This window comes from Eptatretus burgeri, chromosome 6 (assembly GCF_056783735.1).
Source record: "Eptatretus burgeri isolate ZD-2024b chromosome 6, Ebu_testis_v1, whole genome shotgun sequence".
Classification (NCBI taxonomy): domain Eukaryota; kingdom Metazoa; phylum Chordata; class Myxini; order Myxiniformes; family Myxinidae; genus Eptatretus; species Eptatretus burgeri.
Window position 1 is genome coordinate 52,641,882 of NC_140966.1, and position 26,513 is coordinate 52,668,394.

Consider the following 26,513-nt stretch of genomic DNA (forward strand, 5'->3'; position numbering starts at 1 on the left):
TTATTTATTTGTCCGGTTGCATTTTGAGATACTTTCTACTTTACCATTTGAGCTTTTGTCACCAAATTTTCAACATGCCTTTCTTATGAGAATGGGAGAACACCAATTTATAATTTTAACATTTCTTTTAAAGGTCTTTTCACCATGTTTAGAATACCTAAGGAGAAAAGGAAGAGTCTGAACACAAAGTGGACACGGACACTCCAAACAATGATTTTTCTCCCCGTTTACATTCTTCCAATTAAAAGGAGAAAAACCACAAAAACGTTTTCGGAATTACCACGAAGGTGATACATGTGGTGAAAAACCTTTGATTGTTTGAGAAAGCACAAGCACAATCCCTCTGTGCACTGGCTTCGAAGTCCATTGATAAACAAAATTTCCACGCTTCCCCATTGTCTTGGGTCACTCAACTGCATTTATTTATTTTCATTTATTTCTATTTTCATTTACAGACACTACCCAACTAAACGGTTCTCTGATTAATTTTTTTTTCTTTCTTCAGTGTGGCGCCTTCGATGTCTGTCGGCACGCAAAATTTCAGCTTTCTCCGTCATCTGGAAAGTACCGATCTTTAATATCAGTCAGCGAGTCAGTCATTGGTTAGAAAGAGCTTTATGTCTACACTAATAAGTGTGTGTGTGTGTGTGTGTCGTTGATTGGTATCTACATATGTGGGTTTCAGAATGTGGAATGGAGTCCTCCCAGAGCAGGCTCAAAGTATCCACCTTCATTTCGGTAAGGGGGTCACGATTCATGGACTAAGCCTGGAAGTTTTTTGTTCTCAAAGTTTTGTGCCCACTGCTCTCTTCAGGATCGTCGCTGAGCCCTGGACATCTTCCAACTGTAGTTCGTTTGTAATAATATTCCCAGGGATGGTTTTTAGCTCAACTGTAATGTAGTTCCGGGAGCTTATGGGATGGCATGTCATCCGTCCACAAATACTGGCAACTTCTTCTGAGAAACTACACATACGATTTCAATGAAACGTGACCACAACCTTCATCACCCGTGATGGCATTAAAAAACAAAAAACTGGGTCTGCAAGGGTCGACAAAGGGAGTTTACAGAAGACAGAGGGAGTTTACAGGAGGCGGAGGGAGATTTACCCCCCTCCCCCAGGTATTTGTTTTCTTCTCAGAAACGAAACACAATTCCAACAAAACTTCATAACAACCTTCATCGCCCATGATGTACCAAAGTTTGTTCATATCATTAGAAAACTCGAGCTCTGAGGTGGTTTAAGGAGGGGGGGGAGTGTTGCCCACCAAAATATGTATTTGCTTTCTTATCCAAAACTACACCAATAATTTTGATAAAACTTTAGCACAATCTTCACCACCCGTGATGTAACAAAGATTGTCCACACCATTAAAAAAATTCGAGGTCTATGATTGGTGTGTGTGTCCTTGATTGGTACGGGATTGTCCTTGATTGTGGGTCTACGGGAGGGGGTTGCCCCCCAAAATAAGTATTTGCTTTCTTCTACGAAACTACACACAATTATGATGAAACAACCGCAACCGTTATCACCCGTGATGTACCAAAGTTTTTTTTTGTATACATTGTCGAGGCTCCTACGAGAGCTAACACACAATGCACAACAAGGAGGGCAGGAGACAAGAGGGGCGGGAGAGGGAAGGACAAAACAGTGGAGAACAGAGACATGAGGAGATCTGTGGAAAGGAGAGGGATGGGGCAGGAAACACGGGGTATACAAGATGGACATTACAGGGCCTTTCAGGACCTTAAATGACAGGGACCTTTCAGAAAGGAAGTCAGGGAATTTGAAGGAGGAAGGTTTGGGATGGATTAACAGGGGTATAAAAGATCGTGGTTTTAGATGGGGGAAGATAGGTGGTGCTGAACAGTTGTTTTAAGACCTGGAGGGAAGAATGGGATTGAAGAGAGTGTGAGAGTTTATTCCAAAGGTGGGGGAAAAGAGGAATGAAAGTGAAGGTGAGCAGTGATTTTGGTAGTTTCACCAGAAGGGGGTTGCTGGCAGACCTGAAGCTCCCTGCGGAAATTTTAGGGTGGGGGGTCATATCACAGACAGAGTAAGGGGGTTGGGCAAGACCTGAGAGGAGACGGTATAAGACAGAAAGACCATTGACCTGCCTGCAGTGAGAGAGTGCGAGGCCCAAAGACTCAGCCTCACCACAGGAGATACCAATGATCTTAAATGCCTTGGTTTCCACAGCGTGAAGCCGAGAACGATGAGAGGCAGGCGCAGGACTCCATCAGGCTGTGGACAAAAATTTTGTACGTGGTCAGGAGCTCAGGTGGGCCAAGGAAGGACTTTGCACGACGGAGGATTCCCAGTTGGCGACGAGCTTTGGAGGCCAGGTTGGAAATGTGGCTTTCCCAGGAAAGATCATGGCAGATAGCGAGACCCAGAAGCTTGAATGAAAGGACTTCTTCCAGAGGATTGTTGAGAAAGTAGATTGGGGGTGGGGGGGGGGGGTTCCAAACGGTCCTTTCGGAGAGACATAGTGAGAGTGTGAGATTTGTCCGGATTGAAAGACACGATCCACGTGTTGGACCAGTTTGTGATTTTATCCACATCTGCAGAGAGTGAAGAAGCTGCTGTTTGCCGGTCTGAGGGATGACAGATGGTGCGGCAGAAGGTGGAGTAATCATCAAAGAGATATAGAGGATTTTCTAGAGAGTTGGAGAGATCATTGATGAAAGCCAGAAAAAGAACAAGGCCCAGAACGCTGCCTTGAGGAACTCCAGCCTGGACAGGAAGAGGGGATGAAAGAACTCCATTTAGGGCCACACGTTGACTCTGACAGAAGAGGAAATCTACGAGCCATGAGTGGAGATGGCCTTGGATACCATTGGAAGAGAGTTTGGTGAGCAGGGCAGGGTGCCAGACCGTGTCAAAAGCACGTGATACGTCTCGAAATATGGCTATGATTTCATGTCTGGCATTGAGGACCTCCAATCCATTGTTGTGAGAGCAGAAGCAGCATATCCAGGGTAGAGCGACCGGGTCTGAAACCTAATTGATGATTGGAAATCAAGCCATTGGAGAAGAGGAAGGATTTAACGTTTGAAGTGATGATGGATTCCATAACCTTGTTGATGATTGGGAGAAGGCTGATTGGTCTGTAGTTGTAGGGATATGTTTTTGCATCTTTTTTTATACAGAGCGTTTGCTGATTTCCAAGCAGATGGCAGATGACCTTGAGGAAATGAGAGGGTGAATATAAGAGAGAGAGAGGGTGAGCAAGAGCAGAGGAGCAGTTTTATAGGACACATGGGCTGATGCCGTTTGGACCGGTTACAGAATCTGAGTCGAGATTTGACAGCAAGCTCTCAACCTTGTCAGGAGAAAAGGACAGAGTCCAGGGACAGCTGAGTGCAACTGGGTAAGGTGGATACAGAAAGTGATGGGTTTTTTGGATCTCAAAAAGTTATGGATAGATTCGGACGAAACTTGGTGAACAGTTTGGGTGTGTGACAAGGCCAAACTGATAAGATTTTGGTGAAGATCTGAATCTGTATAGAAGATATTAATTTTTTTTGTGACAAATCAAGCCAATTCGATTTTGGTTTAGGTCCGGATGCAGATCCGGCCCATTACTGGGATACAAAATGTAAACTGTTAAGGCCATGTGGAGGTACATGCTCTACCAAGTGCTGTTCGAGATTTCATTGTAATTGTCATTGTGTTTAGTGAGAAATAAAATCAGACATTACTTTCATACTGGCCTACATGTATATACAGTACAAGGTGAAACATAAGACGAGATATTTTATTATGTTGTGTTTAAACAACAATATAATAAAAAATATCTAGTCCTTTGTTTTGCCCTTGATTAAGAGAATGTCATGTGACGATATGCAGAAATGTATTCCCCTCAACCTTTGCCTGAACACACACACACACACACACACACACACACACACACACACACACACACACACACACACACACACACACACACACACACACACACACACACACACACGCACACACGCACACACACACGCACACGCACACACAATAAAACATGGAAGGGGAAAAATTGTAGTGGTCCAAACTGCAGATTTGTTCTGGCACCAGGTATGCTTAATGATCTCATTGCAAACCTTGACAATACAGAGGGAGATAGATTGAACGACCCTTTTTTCCTGGTCCCAACACAAAGTCAAGTGGAGTTTATTGAAGGCAAATCGAGCAGCAAAGAGTGCAGGTCTTGTCCTAAAAGGTGGCCAAGGATGCATGTGGATGACTAGAAATGTGCTGCAGTGGGGATTCTTTTTTTGTACGTGGGGATTGTTTATTTGTATACAGTTAGCTGGCTCCATAAGGTGGAACTAAAGCGCCTTTCTCTTTCAGCCAGCGACACACACAAATCTCTCATTAACAGCTGGGACCATGCTCCACCTGGGTAACAATATTGTATACAAAAACAAAGTGCAAAACGAATTCTTTATTACAATCAATATGTACATTCTATACATGATTGAAGTATATTTATAATCCAATAAATGTACAAAATTTTCAAAAACTTGTTCCAACCAAACTCTGTGGCTTAAGTTTGCAAAAAACATTATTGTGAAGTCAAGCTCTGGAGACGTGACTTTGCGGGATGAATCACCAAGTGAATTAGAAGTTGAAAACTTCATTTGGTACGAGCAGCTTCTTGTCGAGTCATGTAGAACTGCAAGCAGAAATGAAAGATTAATATGAAAAGTTATCTTGTATCAACTTGAAGAGTTGTGGAAACAAAATTATTGACATTAATAGCAAATGTTGATCAAAGAATAACAGTTATTGATGACATGCAATTTCCAAAACCCAGCTCCTCAGAGAACACACTAAACCTTTCTTAATCTCATATTCTTATATCACGAGGGGTGTGTCAAAGACTTATCATCTCACAAAACTAAGAAATAAAACGATTGTTTTATTTCCTTAAAAATGAGGTTTAACCTTGAAAATGAACAATGATTGTTCATTTTCAAGGTTAAACCTCATTTTAAAGGAAATAAAACGGTGATTGTTTATTTTCAAGGTTAAAACTCATTTTAAAAGAAAGAAAACGGTGATTGTTCATTTTCAAGGTAGAAAAATTGTTCTACATAACAGAAGTTGAGAAAAGTTTTAATTTCATGAAATGACTTCTTTATCAGAGAATCTTTTCTCGTTTCCCTCCTATGTTTCAACATTGGACACATTTTTCTTCTCCAAACGCACAGCTCACCCTCCGGAGAGCAGCCACCGCAGGTCCAAAGTTGGGGTAAATCTGAGTTTGCGCTCCAATCCAAGCAGGCAACCATTGACGAATGGAAGGGCGAGAATATCGCACATCCATCAACACCACACTCGCAAAGTCTCCGGAGTGACGTATTGCTCGTCCTCGAGAAAGAAAATGTTGAATATGATGATGTTGATTTTGGGACATGGGAAGACAAATGGAAAGTGTTGCAACAAAAGAGCGGAGCGGTAAATGTAATGGAGGTCCTTAGTAAAGGTTAGGAATATAATTGATGCTTTCAAATACAACTATCTTTGTCCTTCTCTGGGATTTGGGGAGAACACAGGAAACCTTTCGATAAATAAATATTATTGCCATGAGTTCATCCTTTCCTCTAAAGGAAGGATGCATTATCCTATCCTTTCTTAACAGCTTGGAGGAACTAAACTAGTTTGTGCATTTGTTACTCGAATCTAAACGAATGCTTTATGTAACTATTGTACGAGTTGTAACATTCTGAATAAAGCATGTCTACAATAATCTTTCAACCCCCACCTCGTTCACTTGAACATGATCGTTATTGTGGTGATGGGAATAAACATTTATACAATTTCTAATTGACATCAAGGATTTGGGATTTAGTCCTGAACCATCTGGGCAAGAACTCAAAGCATTAAAATATCCAGAAACATTTTCTCATTATTATCTGTTGATATTTGCACAGCACTCACCAATTGATTGATTCACAGCTTTTGCACACAAATTGTCACATAGCAAGCTCCCTGCACTCTTGCCTTTCACAACACCCTGGAGATGAAGCGACCACGAGTAAGACAGGTGGAGAAAAGTTTAAAATGAATATTGAAGTAATCAAAACATAAAGTGATGAATGGAAAATGACTATATATATATATATATATATATATATATATATATATATATATATATATATATATATATATATATATATATATATATATATATATATATATATATATATATATATATATATATACATATATATTGTTGCATTCATGGGAGGGGGAGGCAGAGGAGGGAATGGGGAAGGTGGGGGTCAGAGCCAGAATTAAGAATTTAGCATCATCCTTTTCACATTAAGAATTCAGAATAATCCATTCATTAAAGTACCGCAAATTCTCTGTCACTCCCTCTGTCTGTTATACTCTTTTCTCTGGGATGTCATTAGAGTGTTACGTATGGGACATCATTATGGCTTTACATCAAGCGCTGGGCTAAGCATCTACGGACATGTACTTCATCCACTTTGGTGCTCAGTCCCAGCACTCAACTGGTCTCATCGCTTTGCTGATGGCAGTTGAACACCACAACCCATATATCTACATAAGTATATGTGATATCTGTAGGCGACGGGCTGAATGTCAGATGCGTCGTATCGAGATGACACATTTAGTAAGATAGCGGTGTAATATTGACGGAGAAAGGAGCCAAACTTATATGGTCAGAGAACTGCATAGAGGCATTCACTCACCTAAAACAACGTCCGGTAGAGGCTCCTGTTTTGGCATACCCGACGGATGATGGCAATTACATCCTTGACACAGATGCAAAAGCCAAGAAAGATTGGGAGCTGTATTGTCACAAATGCAACAGGGAGTCGAGAGGGTTATTGCGTATTACAGTCGGGCACTTTCGAGGCCGAAGAAAATTATTACGTTACCCGCAAGGAACTATAGGCCCTACTATCTGCTGTTGGACACTTCCACCATTATCTTTAGGGGGGGGGATTTGTGATCCGGGTCGATCATGCCTCCTTGCAATGGTTTCTTCGGTTTAAAGAACCAGGGAGACAAATTGCAAGGTGGCTGGAAAAGCTGCAGCAGTACAATTTCACTGCACAACATCGGCCTGGCAAAGCACATGCCAAGGCAGTGTCTCTGTGTCTGTGTCTGTGTCTGTGTCTGTGTCTCTCTGCGACCCGCGACCCGGTTGGCAGTTACAGTGTGAATTCTGTGACAGGCATGAAGCCAAGGATTCAATTGAGCATGATAAAATTCATGCATGCCTATATGCAGCGAGAGTGACCCAGCGAGCTTTGCCACAACCCTTGCCTGAATTGAGTGATGTGAATTGGTGAGATAGCCAAAAGGAAAATCCCGTTTTGAGTCCCCTTTTTCATTGGCTGGAGAAGGACCAAAAGACCTTCTTTGGGAGAGATTGCTCCACATGTATGGATTGATGACAATGCACGCAAAACTTGCCTTTAAGTGAACCTCTCATTTGAGCAAAGGCGATGCATATGTATGCGCATCTGGCTGGCGTGGGTCGTGCTAGCATGAGTGACGCGGGTACGAGCGATGGAAGTATGAGCGGCCCCAATCCATTGCAAGCGAGCAGGGGATGGTTTGACTGCTTCAAGAAGCGCTACGGTCTCCGCAACATTAAACTGAAAGGCGAGTGTGCCTCCACGGACCATGACTGAGGTGGCCGAAATATTCCCTGCTCAACTTGCGCAGCTCATACAGGAGAAGTAGTACGTGCCAGAGCAGATGTTCAACGCTGAGACCGGCCTGTTTTGGTGAAAAATGCAAACACAAACGTTTATCTCAAAGCACGAGAGGACAGCATCGGGATTCATGGCCACAAAGGACCGGGTATCTTTTCTCCTCTGCTCAAACGCAATTGGGGATTGTATGATGAAGCCCATGATGCTGTACCTTTCCCTGACCCACGTACTCTCAAGGGCAAGAACAAGCACACGCTGTCCATGTTTTGGAGGGCCAACAGGAAGGTGTGGTAATGGCAGCAATTTTCATGGACTGGTTCCATAACTGTTTCATAGTACAGGTGGAGAGGTACCTGACAGAACAAAACCTTGCATTCAAGGTTCTCCTGCTTGTCGACAACACTCCTGGCCACCCCGGGGACCTGAAGGTGGCTCACCCCAAACATCGGTGATTTTCCTGCCACTCAACACCACCTCCCTGATCCAGCCGCTTGACCAAGGGGTAATCTCCACTTTCAAAATCTATTATATCTGCCGCACCTTTTGCCACATTTTGGATGCGATTGACGCCGGCCGACCCAGAGCTCACCGTCGGGCAGTGATGGAAGGAGTTCAACATAGCCCACTGCATTGGCGTAATCAGTTGCTGGACGAGGTGAGAGCCTCCACCATGAACGCCTGCTAGCACAACCTGTGGCCACAGGCAGTGAAGAACTTCAGAGGCTTTCCCAACAACATGGAAGAGAGGCATGAAATTATCTGGTTGGTATGGTAGGTGGGAGGGGGAGGCTTTGATGACATGGAGCCTGAGGCGTTGGATGCTCTTATCGCCTCACATACTGAGGAGGAGTTGGGAGCCATAAACAAGTTGTCTGAGGAGGAGGAAGACGTGTCAAGGTCCAAACTCATGGTCAAGTTCCTGGGTGAGATGCTGCAGGACATGCGTTTAATTACCACAAGGCTGTTAGACACCGATCCAGTCATGGAGTGATACCTCAAGTTCAAGAGGGGATTGGATAACATGATGCTCCCACACAAGGAGCTACATTGAAACCTGCAACAATCTGCCGAGCAGCTCTCAATCACAGATTCTTTTCCACCCTGGTCCGTCCAGCCTCAGAAGCATCAGCACCCTCGCTTGCCTCTCCTGCATCCCATTCGGTTCGCAACTCATCAGGTTCCTCACCTGTGTGGTCTTCAGACGACGCCACTGAGTTCACTGTATTTTAAATCATCATCATTATTTGAAAAGTTGCGTGTGCTTGTGCAAATAAAAATTTTAAATAAATTGTGCTAATAAAAACCTGCCACTTTTGCTTTTTTGTTTATTTATTTTTACTTTCACGGTATGGTTCGTTAATCATTTTTAATAAACTGTTCATTGCATTCCTTCAATAAACATTGGAAACGGTACCTGATGTGTTTTTTGTTGTTTGTAAGTGTTTTTTCATGACACTGTAATCATGTGCATTCAGGGTGAAGAAGATTTTAAACTTTTAAAAATCTCCCCAATGATTCAGGAACCGCCAGGAACCTATCCCCTTTTTCCATTGAAACAATGCGTGACATTTGCAGTTTTGCCATTCGCGGATTTTACATTCATGGCATTTTTCATGAATTGGGAACCGCCAGGAAGCTATCCCCCTTTTTCCCATCGAAACAATGCGTGAGTGACATTCACGGTGTCTACATTTGCGGTATTTTTTGCTGGTCATGAACCGCTGGGAACCTATCCCGCCCCTTTTTCCATTAAAACAATGCCCCACTATTTGTGGATTCATGGCATTTTCCAGGAACGTATCTCCCTCAAATACCAGGATCCGAAAGTATTTGATTTGGCCTTAAGCCAACAATTCGCGAAGTGACTGCAGCTTCACATCCATCTCTTTAATGATCTTGGTGGGGGTGACAATATTTTAACAAAAATACCTTAGTGGATAATGGTGTTAATTAATGAGACAGATATTTCCTAATTAATGTTAGAACAGTTGTCTCATGATTACCCCAAATTCGTGCTGTCAGGATCACTCGTCTCATGCTACTCATCTTACCTTCATCCCATTGTATTTTCATCTATTAAATGTTCTTACCTTTCTTCTAATTCGTCACTCTACTTAATTAATTGTTCTTCATGCGATGGCACATGATGTCTCGAGGCTGGAGGATGCCTCAGGAATGAGATCCTACCTCAGTTTCCTTTCTGGAACTTTGCATACTATTTGGCATCAAACAATCTTCACTATATCTTGTCTTTAGCTCTGCGTTCTAAGTTAACTTAAGCCCCATTATGACTCACATTTGTAAGTGTATTGCATGCTCCAGGACCAATGAATGCACATTACTGAATTAGGGCTTAAAATTATTGGGATATTTGTACATACTACACGCAGAAAGCAAAGAAAGAAATCATCAGGAAGTAGAATTTCTGTAAAGCATAGCGTATTCCTGTACATCCCAGTTAATTCTGCAAGAGACTCAGTGCTCCAATTTGCAATTTGTTTCCTCATTTCTAGTTGCACAGGTTTCATGGCAGATCTAGATGGGGTCTTTGCTGTTGCTGTCGATGGCTTTTGTTGTTGTTGAGAAATCAAAATAATTTCACAAAACTTTGAATTTTAGCACAAGGTAAGCAACTACAATGCACTTTACGAATATACCAAATAAAGCAAAGTGATCTGGGAAACAAGTCACAGTTATCTCAAATTCAAGTTTGCTCCAGATGATAAGAAAGGCAATGACTTTGAAGGGATCCAGAGACGTTAATGATAATCAACACTCACAAAAGGAAAATTGCTCTTTCTTTTAAAAGTGATTTGGGAGTCGCTTTTAAAGAATGTATAATTTTATTTGCGAGAATGTATGATTTTAAAGAATGTAAATGGCTTTTTTTCTTACTGATGATATCTGAAGGAAGAAACAATTGTTCAAGACTAATACGAAACACACTCGCCTCTAAATTGTGTCACCTGGGTTTGAATCTCTGCCCAGCTATAAATGGTCATCCTAGTGTTTCACAGGCAGGGTGATTCATCAATGTGTGTGCTGTCCCTCGGATAGACATTAAACTGGGCATCCCGTCTCTGGGCATTAGTTGGTGGACATTAAAGATCTCACGGTGTTCTTCATGAAGAGTTGGTGAGCTATCGCCGGCACCATAACAAAAATTCCAAATTCCTGCCATAACTACTGCTGGAAAAGCAATGCCAAGCAACGAAGCATAACCCTTGCCAAGAAACTACTTCGGCAGTACTGGACCTGCCTTAGGGCAGAACACCAGCATACGAATGTGAAACATGCTGAGTGTGTATGCTTCCTTTGGAGAAATCTTTGCATTGAATTTCTTTTTCCATTATATTGCGGCAAATAAATAAGTCAACATATGCATTCATGTCCAAATGCCAATCTCACAAGTCTTTTGTCCAAGTACTTCATCTTCTCTTTGAGCTCAGGAGAGGTGATGTTTGGATATGGCATTCCAACCATGACCACGCACCTGCACAGGCAGAGGGTATGCACATCCTTACAGCTGTTCCAGACTTTCATGTTATGATAAGTTAAAAGTAGTCACTAATACTGATAAAAACTGGAGATTTCATAGAACAACTTACACCACGCAGTCTTGAGCAAAAAGGACATAGACAGGATTTACGAGCAGTAAATTTCATTGGTTGAGATGATGTAAAATGCCGTAAGATTTTGTTCAAGTAAAGCTAAACGAAAGGGTTTTGAAAGTGCCAAAAAGGCGATTTGTGTTCTCGTGTTGAAGCAGATAATCCAATTGAAATAAAATAAAGATTTTCTTTGTGTGTTTGGAGATATGATAAAATAGCCAAGTACAAATAAAGTTTGTAGAAAAAATTTTTCTGGAAGTTTACCGCTGTTGATGAAACTTCTTTCACACGTTACATTAGTTCTTCGGGCCTGTTTGTGTCCTTTATGATCTCAAAATGTAATATTCGATAGAAATTAAGTTGTTCCTTGATCATAAACTGACGTTTGCAGAAAGGACAAACAAAGGACCAATTGCTTAACCTCGCTTTCACTTCATGTGTGCGGGGTAATGACCAGAAAGAGAAGATAGTCATGTGACCAAAGTGATGGCAACCCATGGGCGTGCCAAAGGCAAAGTCACACCCCTAATGGGAGGGATGCAATGATACAACAACTAGCAACGGGGATGGCTAAGCGGCCTGAACATTCAGGTAATGAAGGTGGCCAATCAAACCATAACCTGAGAAATGACTCATTCAAAAATGCCAATGATATCAGAAATAACATTCAATTGATAAATCGACAGAACAACCAGAGAGTTGGTGTCAAAGCCACCCAATGCTCGCCTGTTTATACATTTATCGTTTTTAAAAGACGAGTCTAATAATATTTTTTATAAAGCATTGCAGTGAAGTCTGATTCAAATAATTTTAAAGCAATATATTGTTGTAGATTTCCGCCCGCCGGCGTGCGAACGACCGCGTCTAACCAATAGCGGTCGCTTCGCCCACCGAACGGACAATCCAGTCGCGGCTTTTCGGATCAACGCCGGAAACCAGCCACGGGTGTGTTTTTAACCACACCACAACCTTGTCCGCAATCTACCCGCGCTACAGGGTCCGATCGCCAAATCTTCGATTTACCTAATTATTCGCGCGGGAAGGTTACCGAGAGATTGTACCTCAACGGGACCGCTTGGAAATGAGCGGCTTAAGCAGCTCACTTCCTTTTGGGATAACCGAGCGGGGTACTATTGCGCAGTCCCGTTGGACCCAATCACTTTACCGGATATTTAAAAACCAACTATATTCCGAGTGCAAGATGGCAGCTCAATTAAGGGAAGAGGACGCAACGAACAGGCTTACATTCACACAAGGACGTTTATTATAATAAAGCACGAATGCAATTAAACAAGGCAAAACATGTATGCAATTATACAAGCGACAAAAGCACGACAAAAGAACTACGACCGTTTATACGAAATGCAATGCAAACATTTACAGCACACAAAGCACTTGACAATTTCCCACTTATTAGATGGGCCCACGGACACACGTATGCACACACACACACACACACACACACACACACACACACACACACACACACACACACACACACACACACACACACACACACACACACACATACACACACACACCCAAGAAATGGTGGCAGAGGCCTTTAATAACGGGCTGTAGCTCGGAGGACAGGTGAGCTGAAACCCAGAACCTATCTCAAACCTCTTATCTCAACCTCTTGTGGTCTTCAAGTTGTTCGGACCCGGGCTCCAGCGAGAGCGAGCCGGATCCAATTGCCGTGAGCTGTGATTCTTCCCGAGCTTCCGCGAATCCTCCCACGCTTCTCAACACGTGCTGGTGAGACGAGGTGCCGATCCTTCCCGTCGATGTGTCGCTTCCCCGAGGAACCACCTCCAAGAAGAGGTCGATGAGTCGCACCAAGCCGGGAACCAAAATGGATAACAAAGAGGTCCACGAACCAAGAAGAAGAAGCCACCACTCGCAGCTCGAGCCGAGCAACCGGCTTAACTTTCTTCCAAACAAAGCAGCTCAAAGCAAAAAGCTCTCCCGAGCCAAGCAGAAGCCGAAGCTCACTGAACCACCAAAGCAAAAAACCTCCAAAAAGCCTCCTCCCGAGCCAGGCCTCAGCCGAAGCTCACTGAGCCAGCCGAAGCAAAAAGCTTCCGAAGGCCTCAACCCTAACGCAAGCCAAGCAGGACCCGACGGTCTGCTGAACGACTACTCTCTGCCGAAGCAAAAAGCTTACTACTCCAACTCCCGAACACGAACAAAGAAAAGATCTCCTCTTATCCTTCTCTCGCCCTTCCCCCGCTCCCGGCGTGACTCATGACTCATGCCCTCGTGCTCCATCCCTCGCTCAGCCACGGGTGGGGGGGGAGTTGTTGACATCATGAGTCACGGGACGGCAGGGTTCTTCTTGCTCTTCGCAGAAGAGGGGGAGGGATGTCTCCATTGTTCGTTCCCTAACTATTAAATCGATCCGCAGCACATCTAATCGATTTCTGAACATTTTAACAATGGAAGGTGAGCTATCTAGGGAACAAGCACTTATCCACATCGCTGACTAAAGGAACCTGTATGTTGTGTGCAATCGAATTCCAAATTCGTAACAATATGTATTTGTATATTGTAATCAGTAAAAAATAGTGTGGTAGATTAAAACATTAGAAAGGAAGAAACGTTAACGTTGATATGCTACAAAAAAGTTAAGTTCAAAACAGGTCAAAATTTAAAAAATTTGAAATTACTTTTTAATTTCAACTTCACGACACCAATAATATACCCCAAAGGAACCTCCATGCCAAATATCAGCATCTTAGTACACATATTAAATGAATGGCAAGCTTCTAAATAACTTGCACTAAAAACTTTAACGTTGATGTGCTACAAAAAAGTTAAGTTCAAAACAGGTCAAAAATTTGAAACATTTGAAATTATTTTTTAATTTCAACAACTACATCAATAATATACCCCAAAGGAACCTCCATGCCAAATATCAGCATCCTAGTACACATATTAAATGAATGGCAAGCTTCTAAATAACTTGCACTAAAAACTTTAACGTTGATGTGCTACAAAAAAAGTTAAGTTCAAAACAGGTCAAAAATTTGAAACATTTGAAATTATTTTTTTTATTTCAAACACTACATCAATAATATACCCCAAAGGAACCTCCATGCCAAATATCAGCATCTTAGTACACATATTAAATGAATGGCAAGCTTCTAAATAACTTGCACTAAAAACTTTAACGTTGATGTGCTACAAAAAAAGTTAAGTTCAAAACAGGTCAAAAATTTGAAACATTTGAAATTATTTTTTTTTATTTCAAACACTACATCAATAATATACCCCAAAGGAACCTCCATGCCAAATATCAGCATCTTAGTACACATATTAAATGAATGGCAAGCTTCTAAATAACTTGCACTAAAAACTTTAACGTTGATGTGCTACAAAAAAGTTAAGTTCAAAACAGGTCAAAAATTTGAAACATTTGAAATTATTTTTTAATTTCAACCACTACATCAATAATATACCCCAAAGGAACCTCCATGCCAAATATCAGCATCCTAGTACACATATTAAATGAATGGCAAGCTTCTAAATAACTTGCACTAAAAACTTTAACGTTGATGTGCTACAAAAAAAGTTAAGTTCAAAACAGGTCAAAAATTTGAAACATTTGAAATTATTTTTTTAATTTCAACCACCACATCAATAATATACCCCAAAGGAACCTCCATGCCAAATATCAGCATCCGAGTACACATATTAAATGAATGGCAAGCTTCTAAATAACTTGCACTAAAAACTTTAACGTTGATGTGCTACAAAAAAGTTAAGTTCAAAACAGGTCAAAAATTTGAAACATTTGAAATTATTTTTTTAATTTCAACCACTACATCAATAATATACCCCAAAGGAACCTCCATGCCAAATATCAGCATCCTAGTACACATATTAAATGAATGGCAAGCTTCTAAATAACTTGTACCAAAAACTTTAACATTTTCACGCTCACGCTGACGCTGACGCTCACGCCGGGGGTATCGCTATAGCTCTCTGTTCTTCGAACAGGCGAGCTAAAAATGATAAAACTTAAATCTAGCTCTAGGAAATCAATCGAAAAAAAATCTACGTGATCAGATCTGGAATCATATGAAACATCTTATCAAAATCAATGATATCCATTTTACACTGCAATTTGTACCTGGCCATGCTGGTTTGTTTGGTAATGACAGCAGCAGACAAAACAGCCAATTAAGCTACTTTATTATCACAATCTAATGCACCAATCAATGTGAAATCAACTAAATCACAAATTGAAAGACGTTCACATTGCCTGGATTCAAACTACCACATCTGACAAACATTATGACATTGTTGGGCCAGGGTGTATTAAGCTTGGAGATAAAATGGGCCTCTCAAGACATGAATCTACTGCTGTTACAAAACTGAGAACAGGCCACTCTCTTTCACTACAAGCTTGCAAGCACAGAATTGGCCTGACCGAATCTGACAACTGTCCAAATTGCCAAGGATCAATTGAGGATTTGAATCATTTCATCACTGAATGTCCAGCAAACACTAAAGCAGGAGTTGATGTGATTGGAACTTACACCATGGCACCGAAGGAAGTGTCGAATGATGTAGACATGATCAAAGGCCAAAGAAGAAGACTCCAAACCAATTGAATTTTTTTGTGTGTAAATAAGAGTATATGTGCTATACGTGAAAGAAAACTGATGTGGTTGCTGGCTTATAGAGCCACCCGCCTTTTGTGGTCGAAGTTAAATGCACAAATATGCATTTGGAAATATGAAATGACCTGAAACAAGTGACTGATTGTCTTCTGCAGTGTTATTTGCTTGGTAGAAGTGACTACATGAAAAATGGGTTTTACTACATTGCATTTGGGTATCTTAACCTCTCATTAACAATTAATAATTTGTCAGCTCTCCATAATTTGGTTTTACCAAACATGCTTTACCTTCATTCTACTCCTTGGCCCAATGACTAAAATTATTTAACCAACATAAAAACAGAATGTTGAGACCTTAGTTTACTTTTGCTTGCATGAGTGTGAATAATTGCCTTTGATCGAAAGCAAGTTATACATTAGTTTTGCTTTCTACCAACCTGGAAAATAAGCAGTGTTACTCTTCATATGGCTATCTCCAGATAGGAAACACAAGTGAGGATAAAACTAACGAAATTATGGTAAATAAGAGGTAAAGACCGTGCAAGGTTGTCTGAAAAGTTGATTCCCTCGCTCATCTTGCCGCCAACGACAGATAGCAAGATTGCTCCAGTCATGGTTGCACGAGTTGCTACACAGATCTGTGGATGAGGATGGAGAATGAAACCAGGAAAGAAAATGAGGTGCTGAAAAGTGACTGAAATGAAAATAAATAATTTTTTTTTTTAAATCAACCTCAAAATCAGTTTTGGTTGGCCGGTTAAGCATTCCCATCTCAAGCCATGGCTGTGATGAGATAAATAGTTGTGATGCACCTTGAATAATCAGGATGTCTGGAATCCTGAGTTCAAATTATATTTAGTGTGTTGGTTTGTCCATTTTTATTTTTTTTAGTAAATGGTTTAGGCTCGTGGGATAGCTAGGACACAGAACACACCAGGGCACAACATAACAAAGGGAACAGAAAGAGAAAGGGGAAACTCCAATAGCAGGGTGGATGGAGAAGGTAGACGGAGACTGACAAACAAGGGATGCAGGTAATGATGAGGGTTAAGGGAGAATGCAAGGGGTGGACAAGACGGATACAAAATAAATTTTTGGGGAGAGGCAGGGTTGGTTTAACGGGTGTAGAAATGATCATGGCTTTGGATGAGGTATAACCTGAGAAGGTTGGTAAACAGCTGTCTTGAAGACCGAGAAAGAAGAATGAGATCGAAGAAAGTGTGAAGTGGTTCCACAGGAGGGAAAAGAGGAATAAATGAGTGGAGGTAAGCAGTGGGTCTGGATTGAGGCAGTTTCACTGGGAAGGGATTGCTGGTGGACTGCAAGCATCCTGCAGGTACTTTGGGGGGGGAGGGGGGGAGGGACAGAGCCACAAAGACAGTAGAGAGTGCAAGACCATTAATGAGGCAGAAGAAGATGAGACCACCAACCTGTCGGCGATGGCGAAGTGATAGGCCCATACTCAGCTTCATCACTGGAGATTCCAATGATCTTGAAAGCCTTGGTTTCCACAGCATCAAGCTGAGCAAGATGTGAGGCAGGGTACCCACTCCAGAGGGGAGAGCAGTACACCATCAAGCTGTGATGAATGCCTTTTGTATGTGGATAGGAGCTCAGGCGTGCCAAGGAAGGACTTTGCACGACGGAGGATGCCCAACCGGCATCTGGATTTGGAGGCCAACCCTGAAATTGGGCTTTCCCAAGAGAGATCATGGCTGAGAATGAGATCCAAGAGTTTGAGTGACTGAACTTCTTTGAGATGGTTGTTGGGAAAGTAGATGGGAGGGTTTGTGGAATGGTCCTTTTGGAGAGAGAGAAGAGAGAAGAGAGAAGAGAGAAGAGAGAAGAGAGAAGAGAGAAGAGAGAAGAGAGAAGAGAGAAGAGAGAAGAGAGAAGAGAGAGAGAGATCTCAGGATTGGTAGACATGTTCCAAGTGTTTGACCAAAATGTGATTTTTGTCAAGGTCTGAGGAGAGGGAAGAGGCTGCTGCCTGTCTGTCAGAAGGAGGAGGGTTGTCATGACAGAGATAAAGAGGACTTTTCAGAGTAAGTGAGATCATCGATGAATATTAGGAATGGGATGGGGGTCTAGAACATTGCCTTGGGGTATTCCAACCTTGACAGGGAGAGGAGAAGAAAGGGTTCCGTTTAGAGCCACACGTTGACGACGCGAACGGAGGAAGTCAGTAATCAGAGGGAATTTGGCATTGGATTCCATAGGCAGACAGTTTGGAGAGCAAGGCAGGATGACAGACTGTATCAAAAGCTCGAGATATGTCCAGAGAGGCGGCCCTGATCTCATGACTGATATTGAGATCATCCATTGTTGGGAGAGTAGAAGTAGCATGCAGAAGGTGGCATGACCAGGTCTGAATCCGAATTGATGATCAGAAATGAGGCTGTTGGAGAAAAGGAATGTTTTTACGTCAAATGTAATGATGGATTCCATGACCTTGCTGGTGATTGGAAGTAAGCTAATTGGTCTGTAGTCAAAGGGATCCATTTTTGCACCTTTACATTTGTAATGCTGCGATGTTAGCTGATTTTTAAGACGTAAGATGACCAATGGTAAATGACATGGTGAAAAGGGCAGAGAGAGAGGAGATGTGCAAGAGCAGCAGAGCAAGTTTTTTTGACACGTGAGCTGATGCTGTCCAGTCCAGTTGCAGTCAGAGTCATGGGTTGCCAGAAACTTTTCCACCTTTTCAGGTACAAAATACACAGAATTCAGAAGCAGTTGGGCATGACTGAAAAGGATGGGTACAGAGAGGGAGGGGTTAGGGACACAAGATTATGAATCAAACACAGAATTGAGGCATTCGGTCTTCTCATGACCGGAGTCGGCTGTGGTGCCATTTAAAGTGAGGGAAGGGATGGATGTAAGGTAAGGGATGTACACCAGAGATGGACTTGATAAGGCACCACAAGGAGAACATTTCAAAGTTCATTCTAGAGATTGGCCAGATGTCGTTTTCTGGCTCTCACACGAGCAGACACACACTTGTAGGCTTTGTGAAATGCTTTGAGGTTACTTTTGTTTTGATTTGCCTTCCAGAAGGAGAATGCAAGTTGTTTTAAAGCAACTGCCTTACCACAAGATTCAGAGTACAAAGAACAGTTGGATAGGCAAGATAACTGAAGACGAGATGGGATGAATATTATTGCCGACCAATCTACACTAATAAAAGGCAGTGTGTGTGTGTGTGTGTGTGTGTGTGTGTGTGTGTGTGTGTGTGTGTGTGTGTGTGTGTGTGTGTGTGTGTGTGTGTGTGTGTGTGTGTGTGTGTGTGTGTGTGAACTCCAAGGAAGTGCATGAGTGAAAATTGGGTGTTTGGGTTAATTAAAACACCTCTTTTAAAGATAATTAATGGCCATATTTAAGTATATCCTTTATCGGGTGCATTCTCGGTCACCTCGTTCTTTGTGGTCTAACGGCGGGCTCTATGTAACTTCGCTTGGGGTCAGAAGCCACTATGTTTTTTGGCCTGCTCAACCATGCCTTGACTTGAACAGGCCACAACGATTTCTGAACGATAATTTTATTTTCTTCACTTTCCTCACATATATAATCGAATACCTGTTCAACATAGCTATAAATCACGGTATACATCACTTTTGTATTCACTATAGTTTTCAAATTAGGGGTTTGGAGCAATTTCATGCATCATATGATACGATTTTCCACGAGGTACTCTCACGCACAAATTAAAGTATATCATCAAAATATTATTTTGGTTTTGAGGATCGGATATCGTCCGGACTGAAGTGGAAAAATCTGGAGTGAAATCTGATAATTTAAAGAAATAACAAGTCATATAACAAAGCCAATATATCAATTTAGTTTAAGCACGCAAGGCTATGTTCCCTCCGCCATACATACACAAGAAAATGTGAAATTTCCAAAGCATTAAACTTACCTTATTCTACTGTTTGGAGAATTATATTGAGTGAACAAAAGATTTAAGAATGTTTCAAAATTAAATAGCTTCATTGAGCTATATGATTTAATGTAATCACTGCGACACATCGTGCCCTGTCCCCCAGAGGGACTGCTGATCCATCACGTCTTTCAGATCTGTAGATTTATTTTCCGGGGTTTCACAAGGTGCTACACAGGAAATCAAGGCAAATCTGGAAAAAAACAGACATTTTAAAATATATTGATAACGTTTGCGCAGATTGCGAACGATGTACCATGTGATGCGTGCACAGATGAGCAGGCAACATGGCGGATTATCTGCAATTTCCCGGGCGATTAAACTTTGTGGCATCTCCAAGGATGTTCAATATTAAACAGCAACTCTTTTGTGGATTGTCGTGAATTGAACAATTCCACTATATTTCATTAACTGCTGCATGTGCGATGAATACATGCTATAAAGTTACAGGGATCCGACATGAAATGCAGCCACAGCTTGGCCAAACGTTCCTTATCAACCATTTAATTGGGGTGCTTGCTTAAGTGCTTAAGTCACTTTCCGAGCGACCTCGAGTCAATCGCGGTACCGCGCCCCACCACTCACAGCGAGTGGCCCGTGCTCTGTCGCCCTCAGCGGGTGGCCCGTGCTCCGTCGCCCTCAGCGGGTGGCCCGTGCCCCGTAGCCCTCAGCGGATGGCCCATTCCCCGTCGCCCTCAGCGGGTGGCCCGTGCCCCGTCGCCCTCAGCAGGTGGCCCGTGCCCCGTCGCCCTCAGCAGGTGGCCCTTGTCCCTTCGCCCTCAGCAGGTGGCCCGTGCTCCGTCGCCCTCAGCGGGTGGCCCGTGCTCCGTCGCCCTCAGCGGGTGGCCCGTTCCCCGTCGCCCTCAGCGGGTGGCCCGTGCCCCGTCGCCCTCAGCAGGTGGCCCGTGCCCCGTCGCCCTCAGCAGGTGGCCCTTGTCCCTTCGCCCTCAGCAGGTGGCCCGTGCTCCGTCGCCCTCAGCGGGTGGCCCGTGCTCCGTCGCCCTCAGCGGGTGGCCCGTTCCCCGTCGCCCTCAGCGGGTGGCCCGTGCCCCGTCGCCCTCAGCGGGTGGCCCGTGCCCCGTCGCCCTCAGCAGGTGGCCCTTGTCCCTTCGCCCTCAGCAGGTGGCCCGTGCTCCGTCGCCCTCAGCGGGTGGCCCGTTCCCCGTCGCCCTCAGCGGGTGGCCCGTGCCCCGTCGCCATCAGCGGGTGGCCCGTGCCCCATCGCCATCAGAGGGTGGCCCGTGCCCCGTCGCCCTCAGAGGGTGGTCCGTGCTCAGTCGTCCTCAGAGGGTGGCCCGTGCTCCATCGTCCTCAGAGGGTGGCCCGTGCTCCGTCGTCCTCAGAGGGTGGCCCGTGCTCCGTCGTCCTCAGAGGGTGGCCCGTGCTCCGTCATCCCCAGAGGGTGGCCCGTGCTCCGTCGTCCTCAGAGGGTGGCCCGTGCTCCGTCTTAACGCGTTTTCTAAATTACCGAGGCAAATTTTTTTTTGAAAAAAAAAACTGAATATGCCCCTGAAACGTCTATATAAATGTAACGTTGTTTTTCGGTGAAAGCTACTCAAGGTGTTTGGGTTGTATACGGTACGTACTGTAGTCGGTAATCACACTGACTCCAACCTGCGGATTCCCGAAAAATTGCCGATTTCGGCCAAGCACTAATGCGTGCGTGTGTATGTTATTCATAAAGCTTAACATATTCTCTCTGTTGACTCCCCTACCCCCACCCCTCTTTCTCTCTTTGTCTCATCCTTGCTCTACTCCCCACACCCCCCCCCTCCCCCGACAGTGCAGCACCCTCCTCCCACACCTCTCTCACTCTCTGTCTCTGGACATATCTGGACAATGGTTATGTCTGGACAGTGTTTGTCTCCGGACGTGTCCGGGCGGGAGTTTGTATCCGGACGTGTCCGGACGGGAGTTTGTATCCGGATGAGAGTTTGTATCCGGACGTGTCTGGGCGGGAGTTTGTATCCGGACGGGAGTTTGTATCCGGACGTGTCCGGGCGGGAGTTTTTCTCGAGACGGCTTGGCTCCGGATGCGTCCGTGTGGTGTTAGTCTCCGAACGTGTCCGGGCGATATTTATGGCCGGACGCGAGTTTATATCCAGACGTGTTTGGGTGGGAGTTTGTCTCCGGACGTGTCCGGGCGGGAGTTTTTTCTCGAGACGGCTTGGCTCCGGATGCGTCCGTGTGGTGTTAGTCTCCGAACGTGTCCGGGCGATATTTATGGCCGGACGGGAGTTTGTCTCTGGATGTGCCTGGGCGGTGTTTGTTTCTGGGCAGTATTTATAATATGATTGGTAGAAAATGGATTTCAAACAAAATAATGTCTGAAATCCATTTTTTATATCCACAAGTAGAAAGCTTTCATAGTATTCCATTTATCACAAAGAAGAGCTTTCTCCATTCGGTATGATCAGAAAGTCATTTTAATGTAATAGTTTCATCCGATTCTGATTCATAGCTGTCCATTACTGAAGTTTCATCCACCAGGACCTCCTGCTGTAACTCAGAATCTGGGGTTCATCCTCCTGCTCCTGTAGTACTTGAATTGGTGGCTGCTGGGCATGCTCACCCTCGTTGGGGTTCTATTGCCTTACTGTGGACTTTGGGTCCAGATGCCTGGTATCTTTGGCTAAGAAAACCCAATATTCTACTGCCTTAACTGACGCATATTGATTCACTTCACATCGAACGGATGAGATTATACATTTAGTCAAAGTAGGATGCAACAAACAGGTTCTATGGGCAGTTTTTACTCGGTTGATGCTAGAGAACCCCCTTTCACAGGAGACAGTGGATGAACTGAGAATCAGCAGCATCGGAACCACAAGTACATGACTCAGATGATCCAAAACACAAATTTGTGTACCCTCATCCTTGATGGTATGCATGTGCTGAAAAAAAACGTGGTTGCCCACCAAGATGTTAGCAAGGAAATTATAGTTGCCCAACAGAAAAATGTAGTTTCCATGAGACATCGGACAGGCGATTTTGCGAGCCCAGTACACTGAAGTTGCAAACATGGGAAAGTTTACCTGGATGCACCTTGAATAATCATTCAACACTTTGTCAACAAGGCTCGCTTTCTTGGGCTCTTCAAAAACCTGGAGGACACACACAACTCTAGTTATGGCTGCTGGTACAGAATCTCAGCTACCAGTCCATGGTTCGATTCTTACTAACCGTTTTGCGAGCAGCAAGACGAGCCAGCAGCCCACTACTCTGCCAGCGAGCATGCATCAGCCGGAGGTAGTTGTAAGATGGAAAGAAGCAAACTAGGCCTCCAGGAACTACTGTAGAGATGTTTGCAATTGCTCTCCCAGCCTCATCCATCTAGATACAAATATTGAGATTACACACAAAGACATAAATACTGAGGCACGTAATGTACAATGATTTTGTTTGTCGTTGTAGAAGCAGTTGTAAAAACTGTGGTTGAAACCTGGTGAACCAATCATGAAGACAACACCTGAATGCTTAAAATTAAAATGTCACATTTTTTTTTTGCACATCAGGCCCTTTTACAGTAAATTATCCAGCCTGGTGAGGTCATTCATCATGAATGTCAACAATATTTAATCTCAAGAAGTAAATAAAGTCCAAACCTACCAGCTCGGGGGTTTCACGGTTGTGAAATGTGAAATCGAATGTCATGCGAGTTGGCCCACTGCTCAGGATTATTGGTAAGATGTGTTCAGGTGGAATCACGTGGCCTGAAACAGAAGGGTGAGTGGACATTGGAGAAAGCAAAAAAGAAAATGAATAAATTTATCTCCACAAACATTTATATTATACACACAGGACAACCCTGTTAACACAGAGTTTAGCCAAAATATTATTAAATTCTGTTCATTGTACCATTTTTTTTCCAAACACTTCCTGCTTCATTGAATTTGGTCAATTTATATATTTGGTTTTTGGAGCTTTGGAAGAAACATGGAAGTTTCCTAATGGTTTGGCTAGCTGGGATTCCAACCCAGGCTAGACAGCTTAGAGGTAAGTGTGCGTACCTCTAGGCCATCCTACCAGCCCCATCATATATGTATTGAATGTTTATGGCTAAAAAAAAAACATATGGTCACTCAGTGAGCCTCAAAAAAGATAATAGTACCACAAGAAAATTCGACGATCCTTTCAGTCTTCACTCCAGATGCGAGGAGAAGTTGCTGCTTCAAATCATCAATCTTTTGAGGGGGAAAAAGGGGGAAAAGAATAGGTGGATCCAGGATCACATTTCAAAGAGGAACCCTTGAAGAAACAAAAAATGAAATCACTGAATGTGACTCAGTGAGCTGTTTAATAGAAAGTAACAAACTTAACCAAATTAGGTATATCTTAAACTTAAAGTACATGAAACACGTTTTTTTCCTTACATTCCAAATGATAAATAACATTTTCTTATCAAGACCCTCATATCACTGACTATTGTAAGAAAGCAACCTCAGTGATGTGAAATGTGGCAATTTGCATCAGCCAAATGGTACAGACTTCAATCTGCCATCTCACAAAATAATTTGGCTGCCATCTCCACAGCACCTGACATTGCTTCTGCCTGGGAATACTTTCACAAAGGTCTGCCTTCTCTAATGCACCAGCATATATCATCCTGTCTGTGACTTTCCAATCCATTCTCTTTAAGCTGGTACACCGAATCCTATGGAGAGACGGTTGCAGCCAAGCATCTTTCTTTCTCAACATGGAAATCCAACCCACTGAGGGTAACTTTATTCATTCCATTAGGCTTGCAACAAGTGCATCTCCATCCTGAGGCAAGCCAGAAACACATCATCAAACAAATCTCAAGGGTGAACTCCCCAATTAACTAGTATCCTTCCTCCAAGTCATGGTGGCACCTTGTCAAGTCTGTCTCTGGTGTATGCTTTCCGTCCATTTCATCCCTCACATCAAAAGGTATTGTAGCAGACTCTGCCCAAGATAAGACAGAATGTCTAAATTCTGTCTTGGACTCCAAGTCTCATGTACCAAACTCATCCTGTTCTCCCCCATCTTATTACGACATATGCACTGTTAACTACACTGTGTCCTCATTCGAGAATGTTGAGAAGGTTCTGTCCAACCTTGATGCAGCGATGGAAACTGGTGGCATCAGTGCCCATGTTCTCAAATCCTGTTATGCCGTTCTTGCTTTTCCTCTATCTGCCCTATTCAGTCGGTCCTTTTGCTTCCACCTCTTTACATGGAAGTCAACAACCACCACTTCCATACACAACAAGGGTGCAAAAACAGATTCTACCAACTATAAGCTCGTGAGCTTTCTTCCAATCACAAGCAAAGTCATGGAACCCAGAAATGCTTCTGATGTTGTCTCTCCTGCTTTCAAACAGCATGATCTCTGACCATCAGTTTTGATTCCATCCTGGTTACAACACTGGGCATGCTTCTACTCCTCTCTCTCAGCAATGGTTGGAGGCCCTCAAGCTCAAACAAGGCATTATGACCATCTCCATGGACATATCTCAGGTAATCGACACAGTCTAGCATCCTGATTTGCTTGCCAAGCTCTGTTTTTGGTATAAAACACCACCTCACCTTCTTCTTCTTCTTCGGCTGCTCCCGTTCGGGGTCACCACAGCGGATCATCCGTATGATCCGCATAGTGATTTGGCACATGTTTTATGCCGGATGCCCTTCCTGACGCAACCCTGGTCGCCTCTTACGACACAGGGATATGGTACACCTATTTTAACCAGGGTATACACCGGCCCAGTACACTGGTACTCACTTTGCCGACCTCGGAAGGATGACAGGCTGAGTCAACCCCCTGGTGTATTAATTCAGTGGCCCAACGGGGCTTGAAGTCGGGACCTTTTGGATCCCAAGCCACTGCCCTAACCACTGCGCCAACACCAGGATTTATAAAACACCACCTCACCTACATTCCTGGATTTCTAACCTCCTCCACTATTGCAGTCAGCATTTTGCCATCAACGAAACCCTCTCATCCTCTATCGCAGCGGAGGCTAGAGGTTCCAAAGCAGTGCTTTGGGACCAGTCTTGCTCCTCATTTATGTAAATGACCTCTCTGATGCTCTGGAAAACACTTCCTTTTTGCAGACGAATCCACATTGTGTCATACAGTATTCCATCCCTCTGCTGGGCAGGCAGTAGCTACATCACTCTCTGTGGATCTGGAAATGATGAGACACTGGGATGATAAATGGAACATGTCCTTCAACCCTGGAAAATCTCACCCTATCACTCTGGAAGGATTGTCAAACAAAACCACCTATCCATTTTTTTGGTCATCCACTGGAAGAGGTTCAATCTCTTGAAATTCGAGGTCTCACCATCAGCGATCAGCCATGACCATTCTTGGATTGACCACAAAGCAAAGCTGGCCTCCAAAGCCAGCCGCAGACTGGGCATCCTCCATTGATCAAAGTATTTCCTTGGAAAATCAGAGCGACTCACAATCTACAAGGCCTTTGTCAGTAGCTCAATGGAGTATTACTGTCTCCTATTGTCTGGCACCCCAGCATCACATCTGTTTCTCCTGGAATCTGTCGAATGTATCAAAGCTCTTAAAATTATTGGAACCTCCCATGATGAAGCTGAAACTAAAAATCTGTTGCTCTCACATCACAGGCAGGTCAGTGGTTTCTCTGTTTTCCACTGTATTTGT

At 43.5% G+C, this 26,513-nt stretch overlaps 1 protein-coding gene across 8 annotated transcripts in view; it reads right to left on the reverse strand.

The window, feature by feature from the left end:
* Positions 1-4,422: 4,422 nt before the first annotated feature.
* DDX11 (DEAD/H-box helicase 11) overlaps positions 4,423-26,513 on the reverse strand; it is a 127,488-nt gene continuing 105,397 nt past the window's right edge. For 7 of the 8 annotated variants that reach the window (XM_085885042.1, XM_085885037.1, XM_085885041.1 and 4 more), the window contains 9 exons: positions 23,982-24,054; positions 23,480-23,583; positions 23,054-23,203; positions 22,906-22,974; positions 16,471-16,571; positions 11,104-11,188; positions 5,942-6,017; positions 5,217-5,371; positions 4,423-4,673 (listed from right to left, as the gene is read on the reverse strand). In XM_085885042.1, coding sequence (XP_085741168.1) covers positions 4,635-4,673; positions 5,217-5,371; positions 5,942-6,017; positions 11,104-11,188; positions 16,471-16,571; positions 22,906-22,974; positions 23,054-23,203; positions 23,480-23,583; positions 23,982-24,054 — 852 coding nt within the window. In that variant the 3' untranslated portion in view covers positions 4,423-4,634. Of the gene's footprint in view, positions 4,674-5,216; positions 5,372-5,941; positions 6,018-11,103; positions 11,189-16,470; positions 16,572-22,905; positions 22,975-23,053; positions 23,204-23,479; positions 23,584-23,981; positions 24,055-26,513 lie in introns of those variants that run through there. The other variant, XR_015059198.1, reaches the window with a different exon arrangement.